The 27846-nt window shown below is 39.8% G+C and overlaps 1 protein-coding gene across 20 annotated transcripts in view; it reads right to left on the bottom strand.

Annotated features, from left to right (window-relative positions):
- Window positions 1-27846, bottom strand: part of FN1 (fibronectin 1) — a 73368-nt gene that overhangs the window by 12150 nt on the left and 33372 nt on the right. For 5 of the 20 annotated variants that reach the window (XM_032754590.2, XM_032754592.2, XM_032754591.2 and 2 more), the window contains exons 21-39: window positions 26436-26530; window positions 24861-25029; window positions 24319-24405; window positions 21459-21650; window positions 19871-20143; window positions 18575-18757; window positions 15224-15313; window positions 13706-13975; window positions 11888-12004; window positions 11048-11212; window positions 10354-10509; window positions 9230-9343; window positions 7834-8103; window positions 6156-6343; window positions 5200-5287; window positions 3531-3707; window positions 2657-2746; window positions 2242-2421; window positions 363-452 (exon numbers count right to left, since the gene is read on the bottom strand). In XM_032754590.2, the coding sequence (XP_032610481.1) occupies window positions 363-452; window positions 2242-2421; window positions 2657-2746; window positions 3531-3707; window positions 5200-5287; window positions 6156-6343; window positions 7834-8103; window positions 9230-9343; window positions 10354-10509; window positions 11048-11212; window positions 11888-12004; window positions 13706-13975; window positions 15224-15313; window positions 18575-18757; window positions 19871-20143; window positions 21459-21650; window positions 24319-24405; window positions 24861-25029; window positions 26436-26530 (2994 nt within the window). The remainder of the gene's footprint in view (window positions 1-362; window positions 453-2241; window positions 2422-2656; window positions 2747-3530; window positions 3708-5199; window positions 5288-6155; window positions 6344-7833; window positions 8104-9229; window positions 9344-10353; window positions 10510-11047; window positions 11213-11887; window positions 12005-13705; window positions 13976-15223; window positions 15314-18574; window positions 18758-19870; window positions 20144-21458; window positions 21651-24318; window positions 24406-24860; window positions 25030-26435; window positions 26531-27846) is intronic. The other 15 variants (XM_032754597.2, XM_032754604.2, XM_032754601.2 and 12 more) reach the window with 3 other exon arrangements.

Raw genomic sequence — 27846 nt, 5'->3', positions numbered from 1 at the left:
AAATGTGAGAGGTTTCTCTCCCTCCTTTAAAAAAGGAAACATTTTAAAATTCAACAGAAGGTATAAGAGAAGAGCAATGATAGCAACTTGGTTTTACATTTTAACATCTTGTTTGAATTTTTAAAAGGCGAATAACAAGGCTTTATATTGAGTGGCTGTAGTAAAGAAAAAAAATAAAACCAAACTCTGCAGTATGTTAAATTATTCCTCCTATTAAAGAATGCAATATATACCCTATGCTGTTAGAAAAAAAATCACAAGAAATGCATCAAAACATGGAGAACCTTTTCATATTGCAAGATTGCTCATTTGTTATTAGTTTTGTCCTAACTTTCTCCTTGTTACCTGCAAGATACTCTTACCTGTCTTTTTCCTTCCAATTAGGGGCTCGCTCTTCTGATTATTCTTCAGGGCAATGACATAAATTGTATATTCGGTTCCCGGTTCCAGGCCTGAAGGGAGAATAGAACCATCACATTATGTCAATGGGCTCAGCTAGTCAAGTGGAAGTTGGTCTCACCAGCAGACGCTACTGGGAGCAGGCACTTCCTCTCCAGCTGGCTGTTGGCCTCTTGAAGGTAAAATCGACTTCACTTTTCCTCCATAAACACCCAAATATCCTGCATATAAAGTCCACTTCGCAAGTTAATTATCTTACTGTCATATCTGACACCTGAATAGACACTCTTTGGCTAACTTTTCCAGGGTATTCTTTTTTTTTTTTTTTTTTTTAAGACGGAGTCTCACTCTGTTGCCCAGGCTGGAGTGCAGTGGTGCGATCTCGGCTCACTGCAAGCTCCACTTCCTGAGTTCAGCCATTCTCCTGCCTCAGCCACCTGAGTAGCTGGGACTACAGACGCCCATCACCACGCCTGGCTAATTCTTTTTTTGTATTTTTAGTAGAGACGGGGTTTCACTGTGTTAGCCAGGATGGTCTCGATCTCCTGACCTTGTGATCTGCCTGCCTCGGCCTGCCAAAGTGCTGGGATTACAGGCATGAGCCACCGCGCCCGGCCTTTCCAGGGTATTCTTTTTACATGTGGTCTTATTTGCCTTTTTGAATTTAAGAAAATCTATCAGCATCATGTACTACCACTGGAATATAAATTTGAAAGACAGTCCTGCAGATTATATGCATGAATCTACTTAGGCCTAATAACCAAGCAGTCCTCAGTGGCAGATCAATGAAAAGTGAAACTAAAGGCAAGTGAAGGGTAGGAGAGATTGGCCAGTGTTTGTGCAGCCTCTGGGAAGTGTCTAGTTCAATTCCTCTCATGTCTGCTTCTATTTTCCTGTTCCCCCCAATTCTAAAAAGCCAGTGTCTCCTTCTAAGGTCTGTATGTTCTGTGGGAATTTTAAAGTCCAGGTGATACTCTATACAGACTGATATGGTTTGGCTCTGTGTCTGCATCCAACATCTGGAATTGTAATCCCCATGTATTGAGGAAAGGAGGTGATTGGATCATGGCGTGATTCCCCCAGGCTGTTCTCATGATAGTTCTCACAAGATCTGATAGTTTGGTAAGTATCTGCAGGTTCCTCCTTTGTGCTTCTCTCTCCTGCTGCCATGTAAGACATGCCTGCTTTCCCTTCCACCATGATTGTACATTTTCTGAGGCCTCCCCAGCCATGAGGAACTGTGAGTCAATTAAACCTCTTTATAGCAGTATGAAAACAGACTAATACACATAGTTTAAATATTTCATCTCTTAGGCAAAAATAATACTAGAGGCTTATAGTCTTTCCCACCGAGGTAGCCAACCTCTTATTCCCCATTCCAGGCATTCTTCCAATGTGGGTGGTTGGGATTGCTCTGCCTCAAGACCTATCCTGTGATAGTGGTCCACAAGGTCAATGGCAGGTGGTGCTCTGGCAAGTCCTGCAAGATTGCCATATCTATGGAGAGCTGAGAGTAATGACAGAATCACAATCAGCTAGTATGCTTTGAAAAATATCTTTCTCCAGGACTGAATTGACAGGTATCTGGCAAACTTGCAGCAAAAGGAAAACATGAGTCTCGTCATGCCATTAGGACAGTCTTGAAATTGCATTTTCCTTCACTCATGCCTTTTGGGATGTATTAAGCTTTACCACTCCTACACAGAGAATGTTTTTTGAGGTTATCAGGAACAGAGTTTCGCATTCTCATGACACAGTATCAAAGACGGCGTGGGAGTTTGCTAAGGACTTCATGTGTCCTAGGTAGTAAGAAGGAAAATGACAGCATGGAAGCAGCAATACCAGTAATAGAAGCCTCTGTGACACCAGGGCGGGGCCGAGGGACCACTTCTCTGGGAGGAGACCCAGGCTTCTCATACTTGATGATGTAGCCGGTAATCCTGGCACGTGGCGGCTGCCATGATACCAGCAAGGAATTGGGTGTGGTGGCCAGGAAACGCAGGTTGGATGGTGCATCAATGGCTGAAAGAAAACAAAATTAAGTCTCTAAGAAGGCAAATAACCAAGAAAATTACTCCCACACTTTTCTTCCGAGTCCTTCTAAACACACTTAAAGGAATCTGAGAATACTGTAAACTGGAAAAAGGATTCTCTGGAATCTATAATACAAAAATATCCGCCTCACATTTATTTTTTGAGTTCATGATACTGACTGCATACAAGTCAGAGGCATTTCTCTAGTAGAAAGTATAGTTACCAGTGGAGGCGTCGATGACCACAGGGGAGCTCCGGGCATTGTCGTTCAAGGTGTACAGGTAGATCTTGTAGTCAGTGCCTGGTTGTAAACCTGGGATTTGAGAAGAGATGATTTTTACCAGTTCTTGCTTTTTACTAGGAGAATTCTCAGGCTAGCCTCAATTTTTCTGGGTTCTTCTGTCATCCCATGTTTATATAGACTACCAAAGTGGTCCACATTTGAAAAGTAGAGCATGGTATGGATGTTAACTGTTAACAAGAAACGTATCTCGAAAGTGAATCACTGATGCAGACAAGGACACTGGCTAAAGTAAATTCTGGAAAGCAAAAATGCTATGTTGGAAGAGGCCCTCTTGCAGAATGGGGAGCAGCCACTTATTGAGGTTTTCTCTTTACCGTAATCAGATGGTCAATAATTGAGCCTTGGAATCACAATTTTAAAAAGCTAAAAAAGACCTCAGATATTGAATATTCTTTGGTTACAATTTTGATCTTTATTAAGTAGTATTGTTTACTTTTATATTAACTATGCCTTTTAATCTATACTAATGCTAAGATCTATACATCACTATTTTTTATTTCTTTTAGTTTTAAACCTTATGTTATAATTTTTTAAATAAGAAAGGGCACAATGATGAAAGATCAAACTTGTTGATTGAAACTTATACCACTTCCATGACAAATATTACACGAAATCAGGCATTCAAAGGACAAAACTATTTCTGATCATAGCATGAAAATAACGTTCTAAAACTGGGTGATTATGATAACACTGAAAATAAATTTTATCATTGTGGGTCGTAGAACAATTAATAAGCCTGTTTACATTGTGGATATTTGTTAACAAATGTGGTTAGTGCAGTGAGTTCCCTGACCTGTGATGGTATAGCTTCTGACATCTGGCTTGATGGTTCTCTGGATTGGAGTCTGGCCATTGGCTGGAACAGCATCAACTTGGAAGCCAGTGATCGTCTCGGTCTTGGTTCTCCAGCTAATGGTGATGGTGGTCTCAGTAGCATCTGTCACACGAGCCCTTCTTGGTGGGCTGACATCTGCACAGGAGCATAGCTAGAGATTAGTGCCTGCTTGGGTCATCCATGTAAAGTTTTGTTATTTTAAAACATTTCCTTGGTATATATCAAATTCATCCATTTCAAGAAATATATAACTAGTAATGTGTAGATTATCTCCTTTGGCATTCAGAGAGAAAGGTCAACTGTAATTACAAAATATGAAAATGTCTACCTCTCAGACATTTTATTTTGAAGAACTGAAAAGCTTTATAGATACTACCAGTGGTTCCCAGGGCTGGCTTTATAGTATCTACAAATACTTCAATAAATATTAAAATTATTAATGTATTATAATGTAAAAATATGATTGGTAGGAGTTATAATAACATGGCCAGCTAACAACTATGTGTATGTGTGTGTGTGTGTGTGTGTATGTGTGTGTGTGTGTGTGTGAGAGTGTGTGTGTGTCTAATATTACGGCAAGTATTTTGTATTTTCTCTCAACAGGTACAATGCCATCCCTCTTTTATAAACAATAAAACTTTGACACTTCACCTGACTTTTGAAAAGGCATACATCAAGGTGTTGATAAAACAGAAGGCTAGAATCTAAGCCTGATTTTGTCCAATGGTTACTGTGCTGTGATATAATTTGAATATTTGTCCCTGTCCAAATATCTGTTGAGTTGCATTCTCCAATGCTGGAGGTGGGGCCTGGTGAGAGGTGTTTGGATCATGGGGGCAGATTCCTTGTGGCTTAGTGCCCTCTTTATGACAGTGAGTTCTCAAGAGACTGGGTCATTTAAATGTGTGAGGTCCTCCCCCACAACTCTCTCTCTCTCTCTCTCTCGGTCGTGCTTTTGCCATAGCCATGTGATGTGCCTGCTCCCCCTTGGCCTTCCACCATGAGTAAGCTTCCCAAGGCCTCCCTAGAAGCCAAGAAGATACCAGCACCATGCTTCCTGTAAAGCCTGCAGGCCTGTGGGCCAATTAAGACTCTTTTCTTTAGAAATTACCCGGTCTCAGGTATTTCTTTCTAATAAAGCAAGAATGGCCTAATATGCATTGTTAAGATATAGCAGAAACCAGTGGGGTCTCCCCAAGCTTAGCTCTATGAAAACAAATTCTAACAAGTAGAGTATAAACTAGATGTCAGTCCTAGTCCATAACATCAACATTATAAGCTTATGAAGTGATTCCATTTTATGGGTCAGTAGGCCCCTTTCTGAAGGAGTATAAAAGATGACAGTCATGCATCAAAAAGGCAATCAAATCGATTTTCAAATTAGAACTCATTCCACTGTTAACATATAAATCTAAAAAATCATTTATTTTATTTATTTTTTTAAGAAACAGGGCCTTGCTATGTTGCCCGGGTAGGTCTCAAACTCCTGGCCTCAAGTGACGCTCCCGCCTCAGCTTCCCAAAGTGCTTGGATTTTAGACATGAGCCACTGAACCCCGCTGCTTTACCATTCTTTAATTTTTGTCTATACAGAAGGTTTGTCCATATGAAGACATTTTGTTACTTACTCTCCAGAGTGGTGACAACTCCCTGAGCTGGTCTGCTTGTCAAAGTGTCCTTAAGAGCATAGACACTCACTTCATATTTGGTGGCCACCTAGAGAAATAAGGGCATGGTGAGCTTTAGCAATGTCCTCAACTGAAACCCAGGGAGTTTCACTACAGCATTAGATAAATGCAATGGTTAGAAAATAAAAAATAAACAAACCAGCAAAACTCACAACCTTGAAAATTCCTAGATTAATTTCATTCCTACAGTGCAGGTGATCAGTATATTTAGTTATCAATTTTAAAATGCTCTTAGCGGTTAAGCTTAAGTAAGCCATAGATTATATACTTAAACTAAGCTGGTAAAAAAATGAGGAAAGTGGGTATTAGCATATTTTTCTTTTTTATGATCTGACAGGTGCAAATCATAATTTTTTCCTTATCATAGAGAGGCAAAGAGAATGTTCCATTTTGTCTCTGAACCCTCTTTCTGTAGTTTCCCCTGAAACTGGCCTTGTGTTAAGAGGTACATTAGTCCCCTAGGTTCCTAGCAGTTTTCTGCATGTATGTCTAGAAGGATTTTAAAATGTTCTAATGAGGGTAGGGTCAAGGTAGACTGGTACAAACTGTGAAATATTCTTTACCAAGGTAACAGAGCTCAGAAAATGCATAACTAAGTCGATTTATGCATTCAACCAATGGTTATGTAAATTGCCCCCTACAACCTTTTAAAATAAGCACAATACACTTAAAAGAGCTGCACAAAATCCCAAGCTATTTATAAAATTCTGTCCCAATAGTCATCTGGAAAACTTAGGTCAACATAAAGGAATTCTGTTGATATAAAAATTACAATAAGATTATTTGATGCAGAGGAAAAGAACAGTTAGATTTATTATATTATATTTTTACCACCTTAGAAACTGTGTTAGAGGTGATCTCCATCTTTATTCCAATGAACAATGGTCATGTCTTACCATAAGTCCTGATACAACCACGGATGAGCTGTCAGGAGCAAGGTTGATTTCTTTCATTGGTCCGGTCTTCTCCTTAGGGGTCACCCGCACTCGATATCCAGTGAGCTGAACATTGGGTGGTGTCCACTGGGCGCTCAGGCTCGTGGGTGTGACCTGAGTGAACTTCAGGTCCGTTGGTGCAGGAATAGCTGTCGGGATTGTCATTGGTTAGAGGTTATCTTATAGGAAATGGGGAAAAAAGAAAATAAAGTGAGTTCCAAGAAGTAGAATGGATTGTTCTTGTTGGGTTAGGTGGGTTCCCTGGTCAAGCAAAGATTCAGTACAAGAAAGTACAATAAGGGATGCAAAATGAAGAAAGTGTTTGCTGAGAAATGTGTTTATATCCACCAATTCTCAGAATCACTGAAAACATTTGGGTAAATGACAAAACTCTAAGAGATTTTAGGTTTTAGAAGTTTTTTTTGCTTTCCCTTAAAAAAAAAGTTATATTGGCTTATTGGCCATTATGATTTATTTTACTTTTGTATGGAAAAATAAGCAATAGCCCTTTTTCTTTCTTAAAATTTTTAATTAATTAATTTAGAAATGGTCTCACTCTGTCATCCAGGCTGCAGTGCAGTGGAGCTATCATAGCTCACTGCAGCCTTGAACTCGTAGGCTCAAGCAATCCTCTATCTCAGTCTCTTGAGTAGCTGGGACTACAGGCATTTGTCACCACACCTGGCTAATTTTTTCATATTTTTTGTAGAGACAGGGTCTCACTTCATTGCCCAGGCTGATCGTGAACTCCTGGCCTCAGTCAATGCTCCCATCTTCACCTCCCAAAGCACTAAGATTACATGTGTGAGCCACTGCACCTGGCCTTCTTTTTCTTTTTCTACATAAAGTATCTTTGTATGGATAACCATTTCACACAGTATTCCATCCAAAAAAGAGAGAATAATGTTTTTATTGTCTCTTTATTTGGACCCTACAGCAGATATGGCTGCTAAATTTGACATTCTCTCTGTAATGCGGCATAAGAAGAAAACTGGCTCCCAACAGAAGCAGAAAAGAGAAGCGAAAAGCAATAATACAGACTGTCACCTCTAGGGTTTATGCTGTCCCTAGGATACATCTTCAGCATTCTACTCTGCTTCAGAAATAAAGCACAAGAAGATAAAGTATTATGGAAAGCAATTGCCCTATTGATTGTTTCCTATGTGTCTGAATCACAATCACTTAAGCTAATTATACACCAGCACATGGTATCTAACCAGAGAAGAAAGGTCTTACCCATGTGTGCTCAGAATCATGCTGCTATGAAATGCCCGAGTTTGGGTTCCTTTTTATAAGTAAGCTCTATGATGCCAAACTTCTTTCCTTTATACATAGTGAGGGTAATCACAGGGAGTCAGAGCTTAGAAAATAATCCACAATTTTAGTATCCTCTTCAACTGTCTTGCTTTATGGTCTTGTGTATAAGCCAAGATACTCCAAAATTTCTTTTTATCAGACTTGTTTACTTAAATATCACCTAAGTTTTATTGTTTCTTACCATTCCTCTTTAAAGAGGATCTTTCCTAATAATTTTTTTCACCCTTACATGGGAATCAATAGCCCAGTGAAGTATAATTCATTCAGTAGGGCATAAAGCCGCTGCTCCCATGGGCACCTGGTGGTGCAATTAACCATATACCTGTGGACTGGGTTCCAATCAGGGGCTGGCTCTCCATATCATCGTGCAAGGCAACCACACTGACTGTGTACTCAGAACCCGGTCTGAGGCCTTGCAGCTCTGCAGTGTCTTCTTCACCATCAGGTGCAGGGAATAGCTCATGGATTCCATCCTCAGGGCTCGAGTAGGTCACCCTGTACCTGGAAACTTGCCCCTGTGGGCTTTCCCAAGCAATTTTGATGGAATCGACATCCACATCAGTGAATGCCAGTCCTTTAGGGCGATCAATGTCTGTTAGGCAAATTAATGGTAAGAGGTTATGTGAAAAGCAAGTTGTGAAATAAGCATTTTTATAACATGCAAAGCAGTTTTGCAGATACCATTTTCTTTGATGAAGTCCAATTAACCCACTATCAAAAGGAAAAATCACTTAAACACTTGCTTAATTTTTCTCGGTTTAGAAAATATGCAATGTTGCATCACTTATTAAAACATAGGTGTATGTGAGATAAGCAGATACCCTGCAAAATGTCCCCACAATGGGGATGTATTTATATTAATTTAAAGATATTCTACCACGATTTGATTTTACAATGTGATGTTAGTCTCATAGACCTGGATTTTCTATACCTTGGAAGTGGTAAAGCTGATTTACAATGTCAGATTCAAATTGTTATAATTGTTTTTTTTTTTTTTGAGATGGAGTCTCACTCTATCACCCAGGCTGGGGTGCAGTGGCGTGATCTCAGCTCACTGCAACTTCTGCCTCCCAGGTCCAAGTGATTCCTCTGCCTCAGCCTCCTGAGTAGCTGGGATTACAGGTGCATGCCACCGTGACTGGCTAATTTTTGTATTTTTAGTAGAGATGGGGTTTCACCGTGTTGGTCAGGCTGGTCTCGAACTGCTGACCTCGTGATCCACCTGCCTTGGCCTCCCAAAATGCTGGGATTTCAGGCATGAGCCCAGCCCTATAATTGTTATTACTCTCTTCTTCTCCCCTCTCTATTAAGCATTTATATTACACTCTGGTCCAGCCATAGCCCTTCAAATGCCCCAAACGTAACAGCTACATGAGGTATACTTCAATCAACTTTACCATCCAGTTGTAGAAAAGACGGTCTAGGAAAATTTTTTGTAGATTTGCTATAGGCAAATAAGATTTCGCTGAGGCCATTTGAGCAAAAGAAATTCAAAGCACAGCAACTAACTATGGTAGTTTCACAACTTCTTTCTCTGTAAATTCCTTGCTTGGCACCGAGAAGGAAAAAAGATGTTCGTAAAGGGCTCAGCTCAAGACATAAACTAACCAACAAGTTCACTTTCCCTACGTGTAATTGCAAAAGACATGTGGCGGGCATTCAGACACCCAAGAACAAAATTCGACTTTGAAAATGGAAACCAAGCAGTGGTTACGTACTGGTTACTGCAGTCTGAACCAGAGGCTGACTCTCTCCGCTTGGATTCTGAGCATAGACACTAACCACATACTCCACTGTGGGCTGCAAGCCTTCAATAGTCATTTCTGTTTGATCTGCAAAGGGAGTGACAAGCAAATGCAACATCCACGTCATCCACTATAAAGTCCTCCAAGTGGCATCTAGAGTTTGGTAGTAAACATATGGTGGCCTAGAATTTTTATTTGCAGAATTGTAACAAAAATATGGAGAGTCAGACTTTGATTTCCTCTTGGACAAACCTGTTCATTGCTAATACAAATTACCACATGGGAGTGAAGTCACACTCAAGGATAAGTTCTAAAACTTAATATGATGCCCCCAACAATTAGTGATGCTGCTCAGAAAAAGTGAAAATTAACTTGACTTTAATAAATTGCCTTAAGATCCTAATTTCACAAGTATTCTATTTAAAAACAAAGACAATATAGCTAAAAAGATCTGAAAAAGTCAGTTAGGCCATTTATCTCTTCTTAGTGTGAATGATAAACAAAACCAGAAGAGTGAATCTAATAATTTAAGATGTCCGTATCACTAAATAGAACTATCCACGTAAAAACAGAAATGCACTTAAGACTTCTACTGTGAAAAGGGTTGATAATGATCTTCAGACTTGAACTCATGAATGGGGACAATGATGACATAGGACAAAAAAACACATAGTACTCACAAAAGGGTAGCCGTTTATATAAAAAAGAATATTAGGTGGTCCTACCCCATATCTATTCTGTTGTATATGAGATGCAGATTATTCCTTTTTTTTTTTTTTTTTTTTTCCCCTGAGATGGAGTCTGTCACTCTGTCACCCAGGCTGGAGTGCAGTGGTGCTATCTCGGCTCACTGCAACCTCTGCCTCCAGGGTTCAAGCCATTCTCCTGCCTCAGCCTCCTGAGTAGCTGGGATTACAGGCACAAGCTACCATGCCCAGCTCATTTTTTTGTATTTTTTAGTAGAGACGGGTTTTGCCACGTTGGCCAGGCTGGTCTCGAGCCTCTGACCTCAAGTGATCTGCCCACATCAGCCTCCCAAAGTGCTGGGATTATAGGAGTGAGCCACTGCGCCTGGCCGAGATGCAGATGATCCTTACCTGGACCTGCAGTTTTAGTTTTTGTTGGTCCTGGTCCATTTTTGGGAGTGGTGGTTACTCTGTAACCAGTAACAGGGGAACTTGAAGGCAGCCACTTGACACTAATGCTGTTGTCCTGAACATCGGTCACTTGCATCTGGGATGGTTTGTCAATTTCTACAAATAAAAGCAGGGAGAAACCAGTGAAGCCCCAGTCCTTGGAGACAAGATTGGACAAGTCCTCCTCTCTAGGTCTGGTACATATTCGAATGATCTCTTACATGAGAAAAGTATTTCTTCTTGAAAGAATACAGAGAGAGCTTTCAGAGGGATGGGGCAGGCATCTCAATACCATTTCCTATTTTTGAGATGGCTGCTTCATTCACAAAGAAGCTACATTCCACAAGCAGGTGTCTGTCTTCCTACTTTATCAACTCATCCATTCTTTTCCAACAAGTATTTATTGAACACTCTCCATGCCTGTCTTATTGCAGACATGTGGAATATTATCAACAAAACTGACTGAACCTCCTGCCCTTGGGGTGCTTCCTTCTTTATCTGGCTCAAAACTCTGTTCGCTACAGGTGTTAGCTGCAGGTTGTTGTCTCATTAAAAAGGAAAATCGATTGTACAATGAGAAAAATACCTTGGGAGAACATTGTAAAAAACTATCTGAATAAATAAGCTGGTGTCACCCCAGAGTAGAAGTTTGTACCTGTTCGGTAATTAATGGAAATTGGCTTGCTGCTCGCGGGGCTGTCTCCACGGCCAGTGACAGCATACACAGTGATGGTATAATCAACTCCAGGTTTAAGGCCACTGATGGTAGCTGTAGACTTGCTCCCAGGCACAGTGAACTCCTGGACAGGGCTATTTCCTCCTGTATGAAAAGGGGTTAGTTCAGAGTGTGAGGGGCTTAGAGTTACTTGGTATTACTGATTAATTGAATTACGACATTTATAGCAGCATGTAAATCACATCTTCTTGCTTATTCCCTTTTAAAGAGCGCTATCTTGAACAGAAAGGGGGTATTTATGCACGTAGCAAACCTTGGTAAGTGTATAAACATTGAGAGAAAATTACAGTTAGCGCTATTTTAACATTTCAGCTTTAAAATGTCACTGAGTAGTAGAGTAGCATTAAAAGTGGGAGAAGGTAAGCCCTCAACCCAGGATTGCACGCACTGTGTCCTTTTTAAAAATTTTAACGGAATACATTCCTGTTAAACAAAATTTGGAAAACACAGAAAAGTAAAGAGAAGAAAAAATAAAAATCACTTATTTCCACCACCGATAATATGTTAGTGAATTTACAATCCTTTTTTTCCCTGAGCTCTGCCGTTCCCCCTCTAGTTGTAGTATATAAATAACTTTTTATTTGGGTTTTAAAACAAATTATATCACCTATATCTTCCATATTTTCTCGGAAAAAACAAGGGCTCCATTGAATGGACTTGCCAAAGTTTCTTTAATTCTTTGTTCACTGTTGGGCTTTCAGGTTATCCACAACAGAATCTGATTTAATCAGAGTATAAAATAGCATTTTACTGCTGTACCTGTTTCTCCATAAGTGATCCTGTAATATCTCACTGTGACAGCAGGAGCATCCCAGCTGATCAGTAGGCTGGTGGGGGTCGCAGCAACAACTTCCAGGTCCCTTGGAACGTCAGAAACTAGAAAAAAAAGGAAACTTTTCACATCCGTTATTTTCAAACAATACTCAGATTTACTCTTTGTTCATTTTCCAGATAATTGTCATAATGATTCGTTCATACAATAATGCAAATACTATGTGTAATTAGCAGAATTTAATATTATGACGAATTCAAGATAAGGGGTTACAGAGCCCATTCAAATTGTGATAGAGTGATTATTTCAAATTTAGGGAAGAATTTTTTTCCTTCAATATTTTATTTGGAAAAATTTCAAAACTACAGAAAAGTTAAAAAAAAAAAAAGTAATACAAGGCTGGGCATGGTGGGTCACGCCTGTAATTCCAGCACTTTGGGAGGCTGAGGCGGGCAGATCATTTGAGGTCAGGGGTTCAAAACCAGCCTGGCCAACATGGTGAAATTCCATCTCTACTAAAAATACAAAAATTAGCCGGTTGTGGTGGTGGGCGCCTGTAATCCCAGCTACTTGGGAGGCTGAGGCAGGAGAATTGCTTGAGCCCAGGAGGCAGAGGTTGCAGTGAGCCAAGATCTCGCCATTGCACTCCAGCCTGAGCGGCAGAGCAAGACTCCATCTCAGGAAAAAAAAAAAAAAGTAATACAGTGAACACCTATATACCCTTCCCTTAGGTATTTGTCTCTGGCTTGACAACTTGAGACTAAAATACAGATAACATGATACTACTGCTCCCCTAAGTACTTCAGCCTCTATCTGCTAAGAACAATGACACTTACCCTAAAATTATAATTTTAAAGGTACTTTGAAACAGTGTTCAGTTTTCCACTTTTTTTTTTTTTTTTTTGAGACAGAGTCTCACTCTGTCACCTGGCTGCAGTGTAGTGGCGCAATCTCGGCTTACTGCAACCTCCGCCTCCTGAGTTCAAGCGATTCTCCTGCCTCAGCCTCCCGAGTAGCTGGGACCACAGGCATATGCCACCATGCCCAGCTAATTTTTGTATTTTTAGTAGAGACAAGATTTCATCACGTTGGCCAGGATGGTCTTGATCTCTTGACCTCGTGATCCACCCACCTTGGCTTCCCAAAGTGCTGGGATTACAAGCATGAGCCATTGCGCCTGGCCTTTTTTTTTTTTTTTTTTTTTTTTTTTTTTTTGAGACAGGGTCTTGCTCTGTCACCCAGGCTGGAGTGCAATGGCCCGATCTCAGCTCACTGCAACCTTCGCCTCCTAGGTTCAAAGATTCTCCTGCCTCAGCCTCCTGAGTAGCTGGGATTACAGGTGCATGCCAGCACACCTTGCTAATTTTTGTATATTTAGTAGAGATGGGGTTTCACTATATTGGCCAGGCTGGTCTTGAACTTCTGACCTCAAGTGATCTGCCCACTTTGGCCTCCCAAAGTGCTGAGATTACAGGCATGAGCCACTCCGTCCAGCCAATTTTCTACGTTTTCAATAAAACTTGTGTTATTAGAAATGTATAAATACCCAAATTAGGTGAGAAATTTCTTGAGGAAAAAAATTATCTTCTTTACTGCCACCACGCCCGGGCTTCTTTACCATATTCTAAGGAAGATGTTTCTCCACACATTTTCTCACTTCCCTCTCCATGTCCCATGACAACAATCTATTTTTTTTTTTTTTTTTTCTGAGAGCTGACGACAGACAACAGCAAGCTACTTTATAGAATCTACCAACTGGGTAGGAAAGTCTTCCGAGTTTCTTTGCAGACCAGAAAACAAGTTACCTGTTGATTGTTGGCCAATCAATAAGGGACTTTCCTCTCTGCCATTAAGAGCAACGATGCTGACCACATACTCTGTGCCCGGAGTGAGGTTGGTGAGGGTGATGGAATTCCGAGAGGGGGGCACCCGATCTTCTCGAGGTCTTCCACTAATGTGCTCAGGATGATGGCGTATCCTGTAGCCAGTGATGGTGGCTCGTGGAGCAATCCAGTGCACAGTAAAAGAGTTGGCAGTAATATCAGAAAAGTCAATGCCAGTTGGGGAATCAAGACCTGTTTTTCCCACCCAGGGGAGGAAGAGAAAAAAAAAGAAAAGACACCACCAGTTTAGGAAGTGAGGAAGGTGTAGGGGAAATTAACGTACATCTAACATGCTGTTCCTGTCTCATCAATGCCATGATTTGCCATAAACCTCGGAGTAAGATGTACTGATTCTAAGCTACATATGAATTTAAAAATCTTAAATTGACTCAATTCAAAATAGCCAGCTCAAGCATTCATTTTTTTCTTTTGCTAAGTAATTCAAGCAAATTTTAGGGGTTATTACAGTAGGTTTCTGTGTCACATTTGAAGATAAGTGTTCAAGATCTTCTGAGAATTGACATTTTCAAATTCTTCAGTATTCAAGTATTCTGTTTCTATCCTGTAAGTGTATTCTTCCAAGTAAAGCAAGATCTGCCCACTTTCAAGGTAAATGTTTGACTCTCAGAGAAGCCTCCTAAGCTCAAGAGGAAATTTATATGTCAACAGAGTGGTAATGATGCCAAACACAAAACTTCTGAAACTAAAGACATTATCCCAGACAAATTACAATGCTGATAATTCCTCATGAATTGACAGTTTTGAAAAATGCATTTTTGAAAAATGCACAAAAATTCAGAGTTTGTTGCAAATTCACATCACTTAGTCTCTGGGACTTCCAGAAAATTTCTGTTTCAGTTACAGTATTTACTTTTCTTTTCAATAAGAAACCAAACTAAAATATCATAAGTCCTTTTTGGAAGCAAGTGGACTATAAATAAATTAATGAATATACTACAGTGTACCTTTTTAAAGAAAAAAATTAAAAGCATTCATATTTAAGTACATAATATTTATGAGATTCAATTCAACTTCCTTCTAGTAAATTCAAATTTTATCAAGTAAAAAAAAATGTAAACTTGCTGGCTTAGTAAAGGAAGAAAAATAGATGACAATGAGTGTTGGGTCAGCCATTAGACAGAGCTGCCTAATGAAAAGGAATGTCCACTAAATCTAAATAACAAAGATCTTAGAAAATGTTTTTTAAAAGGACAGACAACAAATTTCTTAATTTGTTAGTGACTGAAAGTCTAGGTGATTGTTGAGTAAGGTATCTTTTAGTTTTTGAGACCAGCGATAAAATCATACTGTGATGACAAAGGTACACACACCACGACAACAACAAAAAATGGAGATGTATTTTTAGAAGTAGCATTTCATTTGTTATACAGAATTGGTAGGCAAAAGCTACTGGATAGTCATACTGCCAACACCACTCACCTGTTTTCTGTCTTCCTCTAAGAGGTGTGCTCTCGTGTTGTTCGTAGACACTGGAGACACTCACTACATATTCTGTACCAGGAAGGAGATCTGTAGGGGCAAATGGGGCTTATTTTAAAACTCTGCTCAAAAGCATGAGAAACTAAAGCATGCCCAGGACTATTTGAACTGATGAAATATCCAAATGTCCAGTTCTATAGCCTGCTTACACCTAAGTGAACACTAAGGCGAAGTGTTCAGTGAACAGACCTGGAGAAGGTCTGTAATTAGATGATAAGGAGGAGTCACCTTGCCCCATGGCCTCTCGAAGTCCTCCATTCCACCTGTGAGTGTGACTCAGCTGGATTTCGAGTGGGATGAAGTTGCTGCAACAGCTGGATATTTCTCGTATCCACCTGAGAGTATGTCTCTGGAGGGCACATGATAATCCTTGCTGTGGTGCTGTGGATTGCCATTTATGCCTCACAACAACCCTGAGAGGTAGTTTGCTACTTTTAAAAGCAATTTCTTGCCATACAATGTACTGCATATATTTAAAGTGATTTGATGGGTTTTTACATATGTGTGACTTGGAAGACCATCACCGCATTCAAGAAATGAACAAACCTATCACCTCTAAAAATTTGATTTACTACAGTTATCTCCATTTTGTAAATGAAGAAACAAAAAACAAAACAAAAAGAACTGAGGCACAGAGAAGTTATCTTCTTTAATTTACTTGCCCAGGATCATACAGGGATTGACCCAGGCCAGGACTAGTGTCTTAGCAATTAACCTTTACTGGAAAAAAGCCACACATAAAAGAGAAAGCAGTTGGTTCTGCCATATTAAAATGAGAGTGGAATATTTTTTTAAAAATTAAATATACATCCCTGAGTATCTTCTTCCATTTTTTTTTTTTTTAGACGGGGTTTTACTGTTGCCCAGCCAGAGTGCAGTGGTGTGATCTTGGCTCACTGAAACCTCTGCCTCCTGGGTTCAAGTGATTCTCCTGCCTCAGACTCCTGAGTAGCTGGGATTACAGGTGCCTGCCACCATGCCTGGCTAATTTTTGTATTTTTAATAGAGATGGGGCTTCACCGTGTTGGCCAGGCTTGGACTGGAAATCCTGACCTTGTGATCCACCCGCCTTGGCCTCTCAAAGTGCTGGGATTACAGGCGTGAGCCACTGTGCCCAGCTTCTTCTTCCATTTTGATACACAGTCATGCATAGCTTAATGGTGGAGATACAATTTGGTAAGTGTGTGATTTGGTGATTTTATTGTGTAAGCATCATAGAGTGTACCTACACAAACCTAGATGGGCTTGTAATCCCAACACTTTGGGAGGCCGAGGAGGGTGGATCACTTGAGGTCAGGAGTTTGAAACCAGCCTGGCCAACATGGTGAAACCCCCGCTCTACTAAAAATACAAAAAAATTAGCCAGGCGTGGTGGCTCATGCCTGTAATCCCAGCTACTCGGGAGGCTGAGGCAGGAGAATCACTTGAGCCTTGGAGGTGGAGGTTGCAGTGAGCCCAGATCGTGCCACTGCACTCCATCTGGGGCAACAGAGGGAGACTCCGTCTCAAAAACAAAACAAAACAAAAAACCTAGATGGTAGAGCCTATGACACACCTAAGCTATAAGCTATATGGTCTAGCCTATTGCTGCTAGGCTACGAGCCTGTGCAGCATGTTACTGTACTGAACACTGGAGGCAACTGTAATATATGGTAAATATTTGTACATCTAAAAGATACAGAGAGTGAGGTTTCTAAATTCAGAACTCCTACTCACTAAACCCTCATTCCCCTGCATACCATTTGCCCTTCCGCGTTTCTCTAAAGCCGTCTGCAAAGTTTGGAAAAGTGCCAGACTGGAGGACCAGATGCTTGGATTCCATTTCCACCATACTAGCTGGCCAGTGGCAATTTACTTAACCGCTGGGGACCTCAACGGCTTCATGTTTATTTTTTTGAGACAGGGTCTCACTCTGTCACTCAGGTTGGAGTGCAGTGGCATGATCATGGCTTGCTGCAGCCTCAACCTCCCCAGGCTCAGGTGATCCTCCTACCTCAACTTCCTACACAGCTGAGACCACAGGTGTGCACCACCATGCCCGGTTTTTGTATTTTTTGTCGAGACTTGGTCTCACTGTGTTGCCCAGGCTGGTCTCGAACTCCTGGGCTCAAGCAATTGGCCCACCTCAGCCTCCCAAAGTGCTGGGATTAAACAGGCGAGAGCCACTGCACTGGCTTGCTTCATCTTTAAAAGAGGATAATAATGACTTTGCTAGGAGGGAGAGAGGCTACCTTGAGGTCATTTGTAGCATTAGGATTATAATAAGGTCTTAGAACACATGATTAACATGTGACAGGTCTATGGCTAAGGGGCAGATATTGTGATGCAGGGGCTTGTATACTGAGTGATGCTATAATTAGTGATTCCAGGGTGCTCTAGAACAGAAACAACAGCCCTGGGGTGGTGGATATGCCAATATAAAGATATTCTTGCCCTCAGCCACAAAGTAAGAAACGAAGTTATAGTCATGCTGAGCTGCTCTTGTGTTTCATTATCTAAATTATGTTTGAAAGGTAGATGTTTTCAGACTAATACTTGGTAATGTACCTAAATGTAAGTTATTTTTCCCTTATGTAGAATCTTTTGCTGTTGTTATATATTTGACTATTATAAAAAGCACTGTTTATGTGAAACACAGCACCATCTTGCAGCCTACTGTTTTATTCTTTAACAAAAGATATCTATTCTATAACAGTTGGGACTAGAAAGAGACAATTTCCATAAATTGTTGTTGTTTATTTAATGTCAGTTTTTTTTCTAAGCTCTCAGCCTTCTGAGAAATCCTTCTAACAGATTCTTTTTGAAGTACAAATTAAACTTCTGACCCTCTTCACAACAACATTCTAATCTAGACCAAACAGTCACTTTTCTAAGTATTCAAATCCTAAATCGATCAACTGCTGACACTTTTTTTATAAAAATGAGAATAAAGCACATATTTTCAGTTCTCATTTTTTTCCTCTAAAGATTTAGATTTAGTCATGTAATTTCTCTTGATATTCACTTATTTTTACGTGCTTATTTGGAAGCAGAATTTGTTTGAAGTCATGGAACTTTCCTGCAGGTGTTTTTCCACTATGGTTTTTTAAAAGCTGTAGATATCAAAAGTATATTAAGATAGCAACAAACATTACATCTTTCAAAATTAATGGAGCTGTGCGTTGAATTTGGAGTTTAGTTTGTAGCTTGGTTGCAGCTCTCTTGCTCTTAGCTCCTCCTACTTGAGAACTTAGAATTCATTTGCTATGCTCTAGGTTAATATTTATGGAACAGATACATTCAACTGCTTACTTGTTAAGACCACTGCATTGTCTGAAGGAGAAATTGACAACTCTGCAACATCTTCCTCATTTTTCACAGGTGAGTAACGCACCAGGAAGTTGGTCAAATCAATGGATGGGGGTGGAGCCCAGGTGACACGCATGGTGTCTGGACCAATGTTGGTGAATCGCAGGTCAGTGGGAGGAGGAACGGCTGGTTTCGAACAAGAAGGAAGACTCAGTTAATGTAATTTTAAAATTAAAGCTAACGAAGTAGCTGGAAAGGTAAAAACAATATTTCATGCATAAAAGAAACAGAATCATAATCATGCAAACAGTCTAATCTAAATCTATTTTAAGTTATAGTGTACTACTGTTAAAAATAAAACACTACACACAGTACTGTTAGGCCCCCTTTAACCTTTTTGCCATCAACAATATATTTAAAAAAATTTTAATCTACTTTCAAATATGTTGACTTTATGTACATTATTAATACCACTGCAGGTTATTTTATCCCAGGCTGAAGAGGCTTAAGTTGCCACACAGCAAAGAGAAACATAGCAGTACTTTACAAAGAAATACATGCACACAGACAAAAAGACAAGAGGGTCCTAAACTTCCCCCCATGTGAGATATCTAGAGCTACAATTCCATTCAGTGAATTCTACTTACAAGTGAAACTTCATGCAAATTGGTTCTCAGCATGTTTCTTTTCCCATGCACAGCAGAGAACCTTTAAAATGTTGCATGCTTGTCCCCAGACTGTGGTTAAAGAGGTGTTTCTTTACCTAGTGACAGCAACAAAACCTAGAATGCTCCCAAGTTTACTTTTCTCCTACCTCAAAACAATGCCCATCCACTCTACCCTATATTTTGATGGGTTTTTAGCTACAAAGAAGGAGTATGGTAGAGTTTATCAAAGGGTAGAAGGAAGAGCATGATGGTACATTTTGGAGATATATTTCTTATAGTTAATTGGTACTTATACAATTTGGTATTCGTGTTTGGTATTTAAGAAGAAAAATTCTAGGTCTTCAAATTGAATGAACATTTGCTATTTTATATTTAACAGAGCAGACATCTGTATTTCTCTAGCTTTATATCTACTTGTGGTTTAAATGAGAGTGTACTGAAGAATACTTGCATATGTTTTTCTCCAATCAGTTTAGCAGATGCATTTGATTCCTTACCCCCCCAATCCACCCTGTCTTAATCTTTGGCCAATTGCTGACTTCCCCCTTGAAACATCCATATTTAACCAGAGTAACTGGTGGCAGCATGCAACACCATCTATGTCTCAAACACAGAAGTTTTCAAAATTCACCCGTTTGTTGTGTCAGTGTAGTAGGGGCACTCTCGCCGCCATTAATGAGAGTGATAACGCTGATATCATAGTCAATGCCCGGCTCCAGCCCTGTGACTGTGTAGTATCCTACTGAGGAGTCCACAAAATCTTCAAAAATAGGGATACCTTCTCCTGCCGCAACTACTGTGATGCGGTACCCAATAATGGTGGAAGAGTTTAGCGGGGTCCACCTCAGGCCGATGCTTGAATCGGTTATATCAACAAAGCTTAGGTCAGTGAGTTGGGGCACCTCTATTGAGTTACAAAGCAAAGGGGTGGGGGGCAAAAGGAAAATAGAGGCAAAAAAAGAGGAAAAAATAAAGCAGTGTATATCAGGTTACCAGTAGTAAAATTGATGGAATGTTAAAGCAATGATGGTAATATGCAATCTGTTTTAAATTCTCTGAAAAGACTTCCCAAGCATCATGAACAGTTTGCTTCCCTAGAAGAATAAACAGGAATATTCTTTTAGGGATTTTTTTTTTTTCATTTTGAAAACATCCTTAAAGGGTACAATTTGAACTGTTCAGATTCCTGAAAATCATATGCCTGTTTAGGATGTCAAAACCATTCTTAGAGCCTAGACATAATATCTGAAGTAAGTATCAGCAATGCTTTTAATAATTCCAAAACTGTTTTAGTAGAAAATAAGCTTGCATGAAGAAGGTTAAAAAATAATAATAAATGGGTGATAAATTGATTTTTTTTCTTCCATACAAAACTCCATGACAACACCATGGCCATAACGCTAATGCATTATGAATGTATGGTGTGAAATGTGCCATTCAAAAGCACATTCAGGCTGATGAAAGACAGGCCTAAGGTCAAGGCCGCTGCCACTATTTTAGTTCATTCATAATCAAAATATGTAATAAGCGTTAGTAAAAGCATTCTACTGAAGAGTCCAAAGGGGGACACGATCTGTCCAATGCTTTCATTCTGTTATAACCCAATGGACAAACAAGCCTATCCTTAGACAGGCCTTTGCAATGTTGTCTTTCAAGCCACAAGAAAGAACACCCTGAAGGTGTGGCTTTTACTTCTTTTTTTTATAATCCAATTTTTAAAAAGAAGGATTTGAAACTGCAAGATGAAAAACTGGATGTGTCAACCAAATGCTGTTTCAGTGCTCACATACAGGGACAAAACTATTTTATAGGCAGCTGTTGGAAATTGATATGGACTGTAAAATCAGGCAGAAATGTACTGATGGGATGCATTTACCACATTACTTTGAGCCTATCAGTACTGAGTACAGACACGTGACAGTGTTTTAGTCATACTTCCATGTGAGCGGACAATACAGAGTTAAAGCCATGGCTGCCACTCCATTACATACTCGCTGCAACACACAGCATCCCAGTGAAGCACAGACAGTAAAGCGGTGTTAACAGCAAGCATTTGTCCAAATCGCTGCTTTGACTTCTTGGTTTTGGAGAGTGCAGCCGGGAGATCGGAATTAAATCCCAAATCTAGTTGACACCCTTAACCATCTGGGGATTAAGATGTTAATCCCCACTCTTACTGGAAGTGCCACTCTCAGGATAGCAGCTTATTTTTCTATTACCTGGGATGATGGTATCAGAGATAGGGACACTTTCCTTGTCATCCTTGACAGTGTAAACACTGACATTGTACTCCAGGCCGGGACTCAGGTTATCAAAAGTGCAGGAGCTCTGATCAGCATGGACCACTTCTTCCAAAGAATATCCCTGCTGGCCGTTTGTAGGGGTTGTGGTAATTCTATAACCAGTAATGTCTGGAGAAAAAAGAAAAGAGGAAGTTACTGCACAGAGCATCTGTGAGCCAGAGCATATTTAACTAGACTACAGTGATGGACTCACACGGCGGAATGCAGAAGGACTTGGCATTTGCTGAGGACTCCACTGTCAATGCTTGCAACAATCCTTTCAGGCAGTACTAAGATCCTCACTTTATTTTTTTATTTTTATTTTTTGAGACAGAGTCTCCCTCTATCACCCAGGCTGGAGTGCAGCAGCATGATCTTGGCTCACTTCAACCTCCGCCAAGATCCTCACTTTAAAGGAAATCTTGAACCAGGGGAGTGATTCCCCAAAGCTTGCTTTGTTTCCAAATCCCATGGTCCTACCACTGTACCCTGCTTTTCCTTAATGAATCATTTGAAGACAGCTGAGGAATATTCCTTTCTACCTGCCTAGTATGGAATCGCTCTCAACCTTAAGCACATTCCCCAGAGAGCTCTCCTAATTTAAAAGGTCTGAAACTGTGGGATTTATAGGAAGAGAACCAAGAAAGGAGAAAAGGTGAGAAACAAAAGTGGTGATACTTATTCTAGAAAGAGTATTGATTGGGAGGTTGAGGCAGGCAGATCATCTGAGGTTGGGAGTTTGAGACCAGCCTGACCAACATGGTAAAACCCCGTCTCTACTAAAAATAACAAAAATTAGCTGGGCATGGTTGCACATGTCTGTAGTCCCAGTTACTTGGGAGGCTGAGGCACGAGAATTGCTTGAGCCCAGGAGGTGGAGGTTGCAGTGAATTGAGATGGCGCCACTGCACTCCAAGCCTGGGTGACAGAGCGAGACTCCATCTCAGAAAAAAACAAAACAAACAAAAAAAGAGAGTATTGATTGTTGAAGTCCTCAGGAATCATAGAAATTGGACAGTAAAAGAGAGGGATGGCCGGGCGTGGTGGCTCACGCTTGTAATCTCAGCACTTTGGGAGGCCGAGGCGGGTGGATCACGAGGTCAGGAGATCGAGACCACAGTGAAACCCCGTCTCTACTAAAAATACAAAAAAATTAGCCGGGCGTGGTGGCGGGCGCCTGTAGTCTCAGCTACTCGGAGAGGCTGAGGCAGGAGAATGGCGTGAACCCGGGAGGCGGAGCTTGCAGTGAGCCGAGATTGCGCCACTGCACTCCCGCCTGGGCGACAGAGCAAGACTCCGTCTCAAAAAAAAAAAAAAGAGAGGGATGAGAGACATTCAAATAAAAACAGTGATGACTAGAGATCTGCAGGGCCAGAATAAAAGTAAAATGAGAAAGTATATTAAATTTTATAAAAGGCAAGGAGCAAATACAAGGAAACCCAATTGAATGAGAAATAAATATTGAGATCATTACACTGCTAGTGATCATCCAAATGTGTGGGCTGGGCCATTGAGACCAGGTATTAATGATCCTGCTGCTAACAAGCATGAAGCTTGTCAATTTAAAGTTTCAAATTCAGAGCAACTCAGCTGGAAATTGTATAGCTTTGGCTTAAACGATGTTTCTGCAGATAATGAAAACTTTACCAAAATCACTCTACTTCAGAGGGAGATTAAAAGAGATATTCTGAGCTAGTTTCATTCTGTGTGGTTGCATACATTAATCAGATTTAGAGATGATAGCCTTAGCTCTGTGCCCCGGCAAAGATAAGAACTATATAATACTTTTTTTTTTTATCAAAAATTTCACAGTAATTTAGTAGTAGAATTAGAAATAGCTAAATAATAAACTAAACATATCCCTTAAATTAACAAGTATATGAGGTAAGAATGCAATAAACATTAATTGGAACTTTTATTTTTGTTTAAGATTTTTCTCCGTAAGTTTTGTTGAGACTTCCATGTGGTTTTGGCAAAAGTAATGAATATCTAAAATTTCCTGTTATTGCTATAGTACATCATGCTATTTGAATATTGTTACAACTATCTTTATACATTTTAGCATTTTATAAATAATTTTCAAATATATGTGAACAAGGAATTTAGACAAATCCTTCATTTAAAGCTCTAAAAATGGTCAGGAAACCCCTTAATCAAAATTTTCAGTTTGCAATAGAATATAATTTTAAAAAATTACATTCCAAATATGTGATGTTGGGTGTGAGAAGGAGTCTACAAACTTAAGTTACAATCCCAGGATGTAACTTTTGTAACATTTAAAATGTGTGACTATGAGTAGGCCAATTTTTTCTAAGTCTCAGTTTTCTTATTCTGTAAAATGAAGGTATTTCTGCCTTTCATCACCCCTAAATATTTGTGGTGCAACTCATGACAAAACATTCATAAAACTTCAGGGAATAATAAACTTAGGCTCTGTAACAACTCACAAAAGGGAAATTACGTAATAGGACTTCAGCCATTTGTTTGGTAATTTTTAATGCACTCAGCAAAAGGCACCTTTCATGGTGCTTTTCTTCAGCCCTACAGCTGTGTGAGGATCTGTCTTGTCCCCCTAGACTAGTGTAAGATTGTTCTGTTTCCTGTCATTGAAGTCAACATGCATTAAAGCATCCTGCAGGCTGCTCCATGATGTACGTCATGTACTGCTATAGTTTTTATGGAGAGCTGAACACTTGTAATTTGAATCCCTTCTTTCTCTGAGAGAAACACAGTTTCTAAAATCTTTGTCTTGGGAAGGTATGGTGTATACTTGCCCTCTGATCCATCCCAAACTTACCTGGGGTGGTGCTCCTCTCCCAGGAGACTGTGAGCACTCCAGTGTCAGGGTTTGCCTCCAGATGCAAGTTTGTTGGTGGAGACAATGCTATGCACAAAGAACATTTTAAAAGTTAAAGCTGACACAAAGCTCTTGACCTGTGTAATCTTTCCTCCTTCCCTACCTCCCTCTCTTCCATGCTGCTTCCCTCTCCCGCTCCCTCCCATAAAAATATAGGTTACATTATGAAAATATGATGGACAGCAGTAATTCTCTGACAAAGACTTTTTTATGATTAATGATTTTGCAATACTATTGAAATTTTCATCTTGCCCGTTCATAAATATTCTTGACATGAAAAGAACATTTCTGATGCCATAAAATATAAAGCATGAATTGAACCTGCTACTCCAAATTGAGGAACAGCATTAATAATGTAAGTAAGGATAAGATCTCTCCCCTGTGCCATTCTCATAAGTAAAAAGTGATATTGACACTAGCTTTTTTCAAAAAGTAGAACAGTTTTAAAAACTAATAGAAAAGGGATAAAGAATTCTTCTTACGTGTTACCACTTTGTTTACGATTGGCGCATCTCTTTCCTGTCCATCTCTCAGGACTTGGATGGTGTAGACATATTCCACTCCTGGAGTCAAGCCAGACACAACGATGCTTCCTGAGTCTGAAGTCACTTCTCGTGGTGCCTCTCCTCCCTGGCTTGGTCGTACACCCAGCTAGAGGAAGGAATGCAAAATAAACACCAAAGACAAATATTTCCAGAGGCCTGTTACTGCTGTGAGGTTGTGATTATGCTTTAAATAGTGTAAACTCTTCAGAAACTGCACAATGTACTTTTATTAGGAAATGATTTGGGGACTCTTTTATATACTTTAGCTGGAAATTCCCCAAGGTGGGGGAGGTATCTTCCAAACTGCATTAAGATGGCTTGTAATGGAAGGTTCCAGAGAAATGTCTTTACATACTGTTTTGCTTGATAAAGAATCTCTTGTTACAAACCAGACGTACACAGGGACTGTGGGTCACATGGTAGTTCATTTCTATTTTTCTGTGTGTGTGCTAGAAGGAATGTCTGAGCTCTCCCTTAATGAGTTATTCACATTCAATTCACCTTTTAGTTGCCATTTAAAGGCACCAGCCCCTGTAGCAACTGTATTGCAAAAACACACCTTTTGAAGAGATATGTTCATAGCTTCAACTGCAGGATGATACAAGAGAAGAATTAGAATAACTATGCCCATAATTTAAAATCCTTTTAAGATTCTATTTCAAAAACTTAGGTAACAACTGTGTTATCAAATAGTGTTCAACTCTAGAGAGATCTTTCACACATCATAAGGCTTCTGAAAGTCAGCATGACATTATTAAGGGAATTTAAAAGGTGTACTGGCAATCTTCAGAAAGTTCTTCTATAGTTGAGTAGCATAATCATAAATATGGCCATTTATAAACTTTATCTTTGGTGTATTTTTTTAAACAATCAAGGGGATTGAGTCATGATTTCCAGCAATAACAAATATTTCTCTCTTCACACTAAATACCAAAGAATGGAATTCTTTTAAACATATTCATTTGTATTCATCACTTCCCTAATATCATTACTTTAAAGAAGATGAATCCAGATATCCACAGGGAAACCTTAATCTTAACTTCTATTAAGAGATTCACCCACAGCGCTTTGAACAGTTGGAGATGAAACTGATTGGATGAAAATGCGATTTTTAAGTGACTCTGAGTTTAATTGGTCTCCCTAAATTGGCTTTTGTGAACTTGTTCACACCCATTTAGAACAACACATCAAATAAAGTTTTCCTATGTTTTTTTGAAATGTAATTCCCTGCGGGAAAGGATAGAGAAAATAAGATAACAACAAGCAGTAGCTTCGTGCTAATGTTTTATCCTTTGCAAAGCACTTTCGCAGCTTCCATCCATCCTTCCAACAATTCAGTGAGGTAGGCAGGGAAGGATTGTTAGGCCCTGACAATGTAGTCAAAGATGTATGGACAGAAGCAGGTGACAAAACCCAGGTCTCCTGACTCCTGAGTACCCTGTTTCCACTACATGGGAAACACAAGGACACCTCAGGGCTGTATCACAGAGATTAGGAACATCTGCAGTTTACCTTAAAACCAATTCTTGGAGCAGGCGTCCATGTGATCACAATGGTGGTCTCAGTCACCTCGGTGTTGTAAGGTGGAATAGAGCTCCCAGGCTGCACTGTGAGAGAGAATCAATGCACATATTCAAAACTCAAACTCTCAGATGATTGCATAGCATATAGATAACAAGTATTTTTATGGAGAACCTCAGTTTAATCAAGCAGTGGATAGAGAATGTAACATATTTTTTCATTGGGTGAGAACTGGGAGAGGATCAGGCTTCTCAATCTTTAATGCGCCACACACATCATCTGGGGTCTGGCTAAAATGCAGATTCTGTTTCTGGAGGTCCAACAAAGAACTAGGGAGTTTGCATTTCTGACAAACACAGATAATACCGATTCTGCTGGCCCATGAATTATACCTGAGTAACAAGGGGTTAGATATTCGTTAAGGTGGTCTTTTCAATGAAATTATATCATCTAATTCATGTCTTTTCATCATTTTTGGGATTTGAGTTTGATGACAATAAATTTCCCTATATCAGTCTGGATTCTAAGGAGCCATTTTTTATTTTTATTTTAAAAATATTGTGTGAGAAAAAGCCAAATATATGTGTGGGCCACTTCGTAATGATAGCTCTAATGGCTGAATTGAGGTACTACTGGTTTAGTGGGCTGTTTAATCTATGTATGTTATTATTTTGATGGTGTTTGGTGGGGGTTGGGGGGACATGACTGGGATGGGTGACCCCTGATCCCTTTTAGTACCTCTGAAATTATACACCACTTGGCTGCTGGTGACTCTGCCAAAATGCCATGGCCAGTCCTGTGTGACCATTTTTAATGGCCCACAAAAAACAATTCAGAGAACAGTCAGTTTCTTTCACTGAACATCTGTGAAAACCACAACTTTTTTTACAAATTATATTCACCTCAACTGTCCTGGGCTTTAAGACTAGGTATTTTCTGTTGCTTGAGCCAGCCAGCTAGAGTCTTCCCAAGTTTAAGATGATGCTCTCTGCCTGGGAAGGCCATTATGGGAAAATCACCAAACCACAAACCCACAAACGATGTCAAACAAAGGATGTGATTCTAAGTGTGAGCTATGGGTTCTGGCAGGTCTTGTTAGGGAAGAACAGCCCAGCTGTTAAAGAAATAAAATTTGCCCTATCAATATAGGAGTAAGCTGAATTTTCCCCAGAAACAGCTTTTTCCCCTAACTTTTCTCACATTTGCTCTTAAGAATTTAGCACAAGTTATAAAACTCAGAAAAGTTACTCCCAGAATTCAGCTTGGTATGATAGTAAAAAACTACAGAAACTTAGTAATTTCAAAAATATGCAAGCCTTGTGGATGTTTACAGCCTTAGGGAGTACTTAAAGTTCAAATAGAGTTGTAGAATACCCTGCTTACATTAGTTTATTTAAATATA

This window comes from Hylobates moloch, unplaced genomic scaffold (assembly GCF_009828535.3).
Source record: "Hylobates moloch isolate HMO894 unplaced genomic scaffold, HMol_V3 SCAFFOLD_1, whole genome shotgun sequence".
NCBI classification, from domain to species: domain Eukaryota; kingdom Metazoa; phylum Chordata; class Mammalia; order Primates; family Hylobatidae; genus Hylobates; species Hylobates moloch.
Note: the sequence above shows the minus strand (reverse complement) of the source record. Positions and strands in the feature narration are given on the sequence as shown.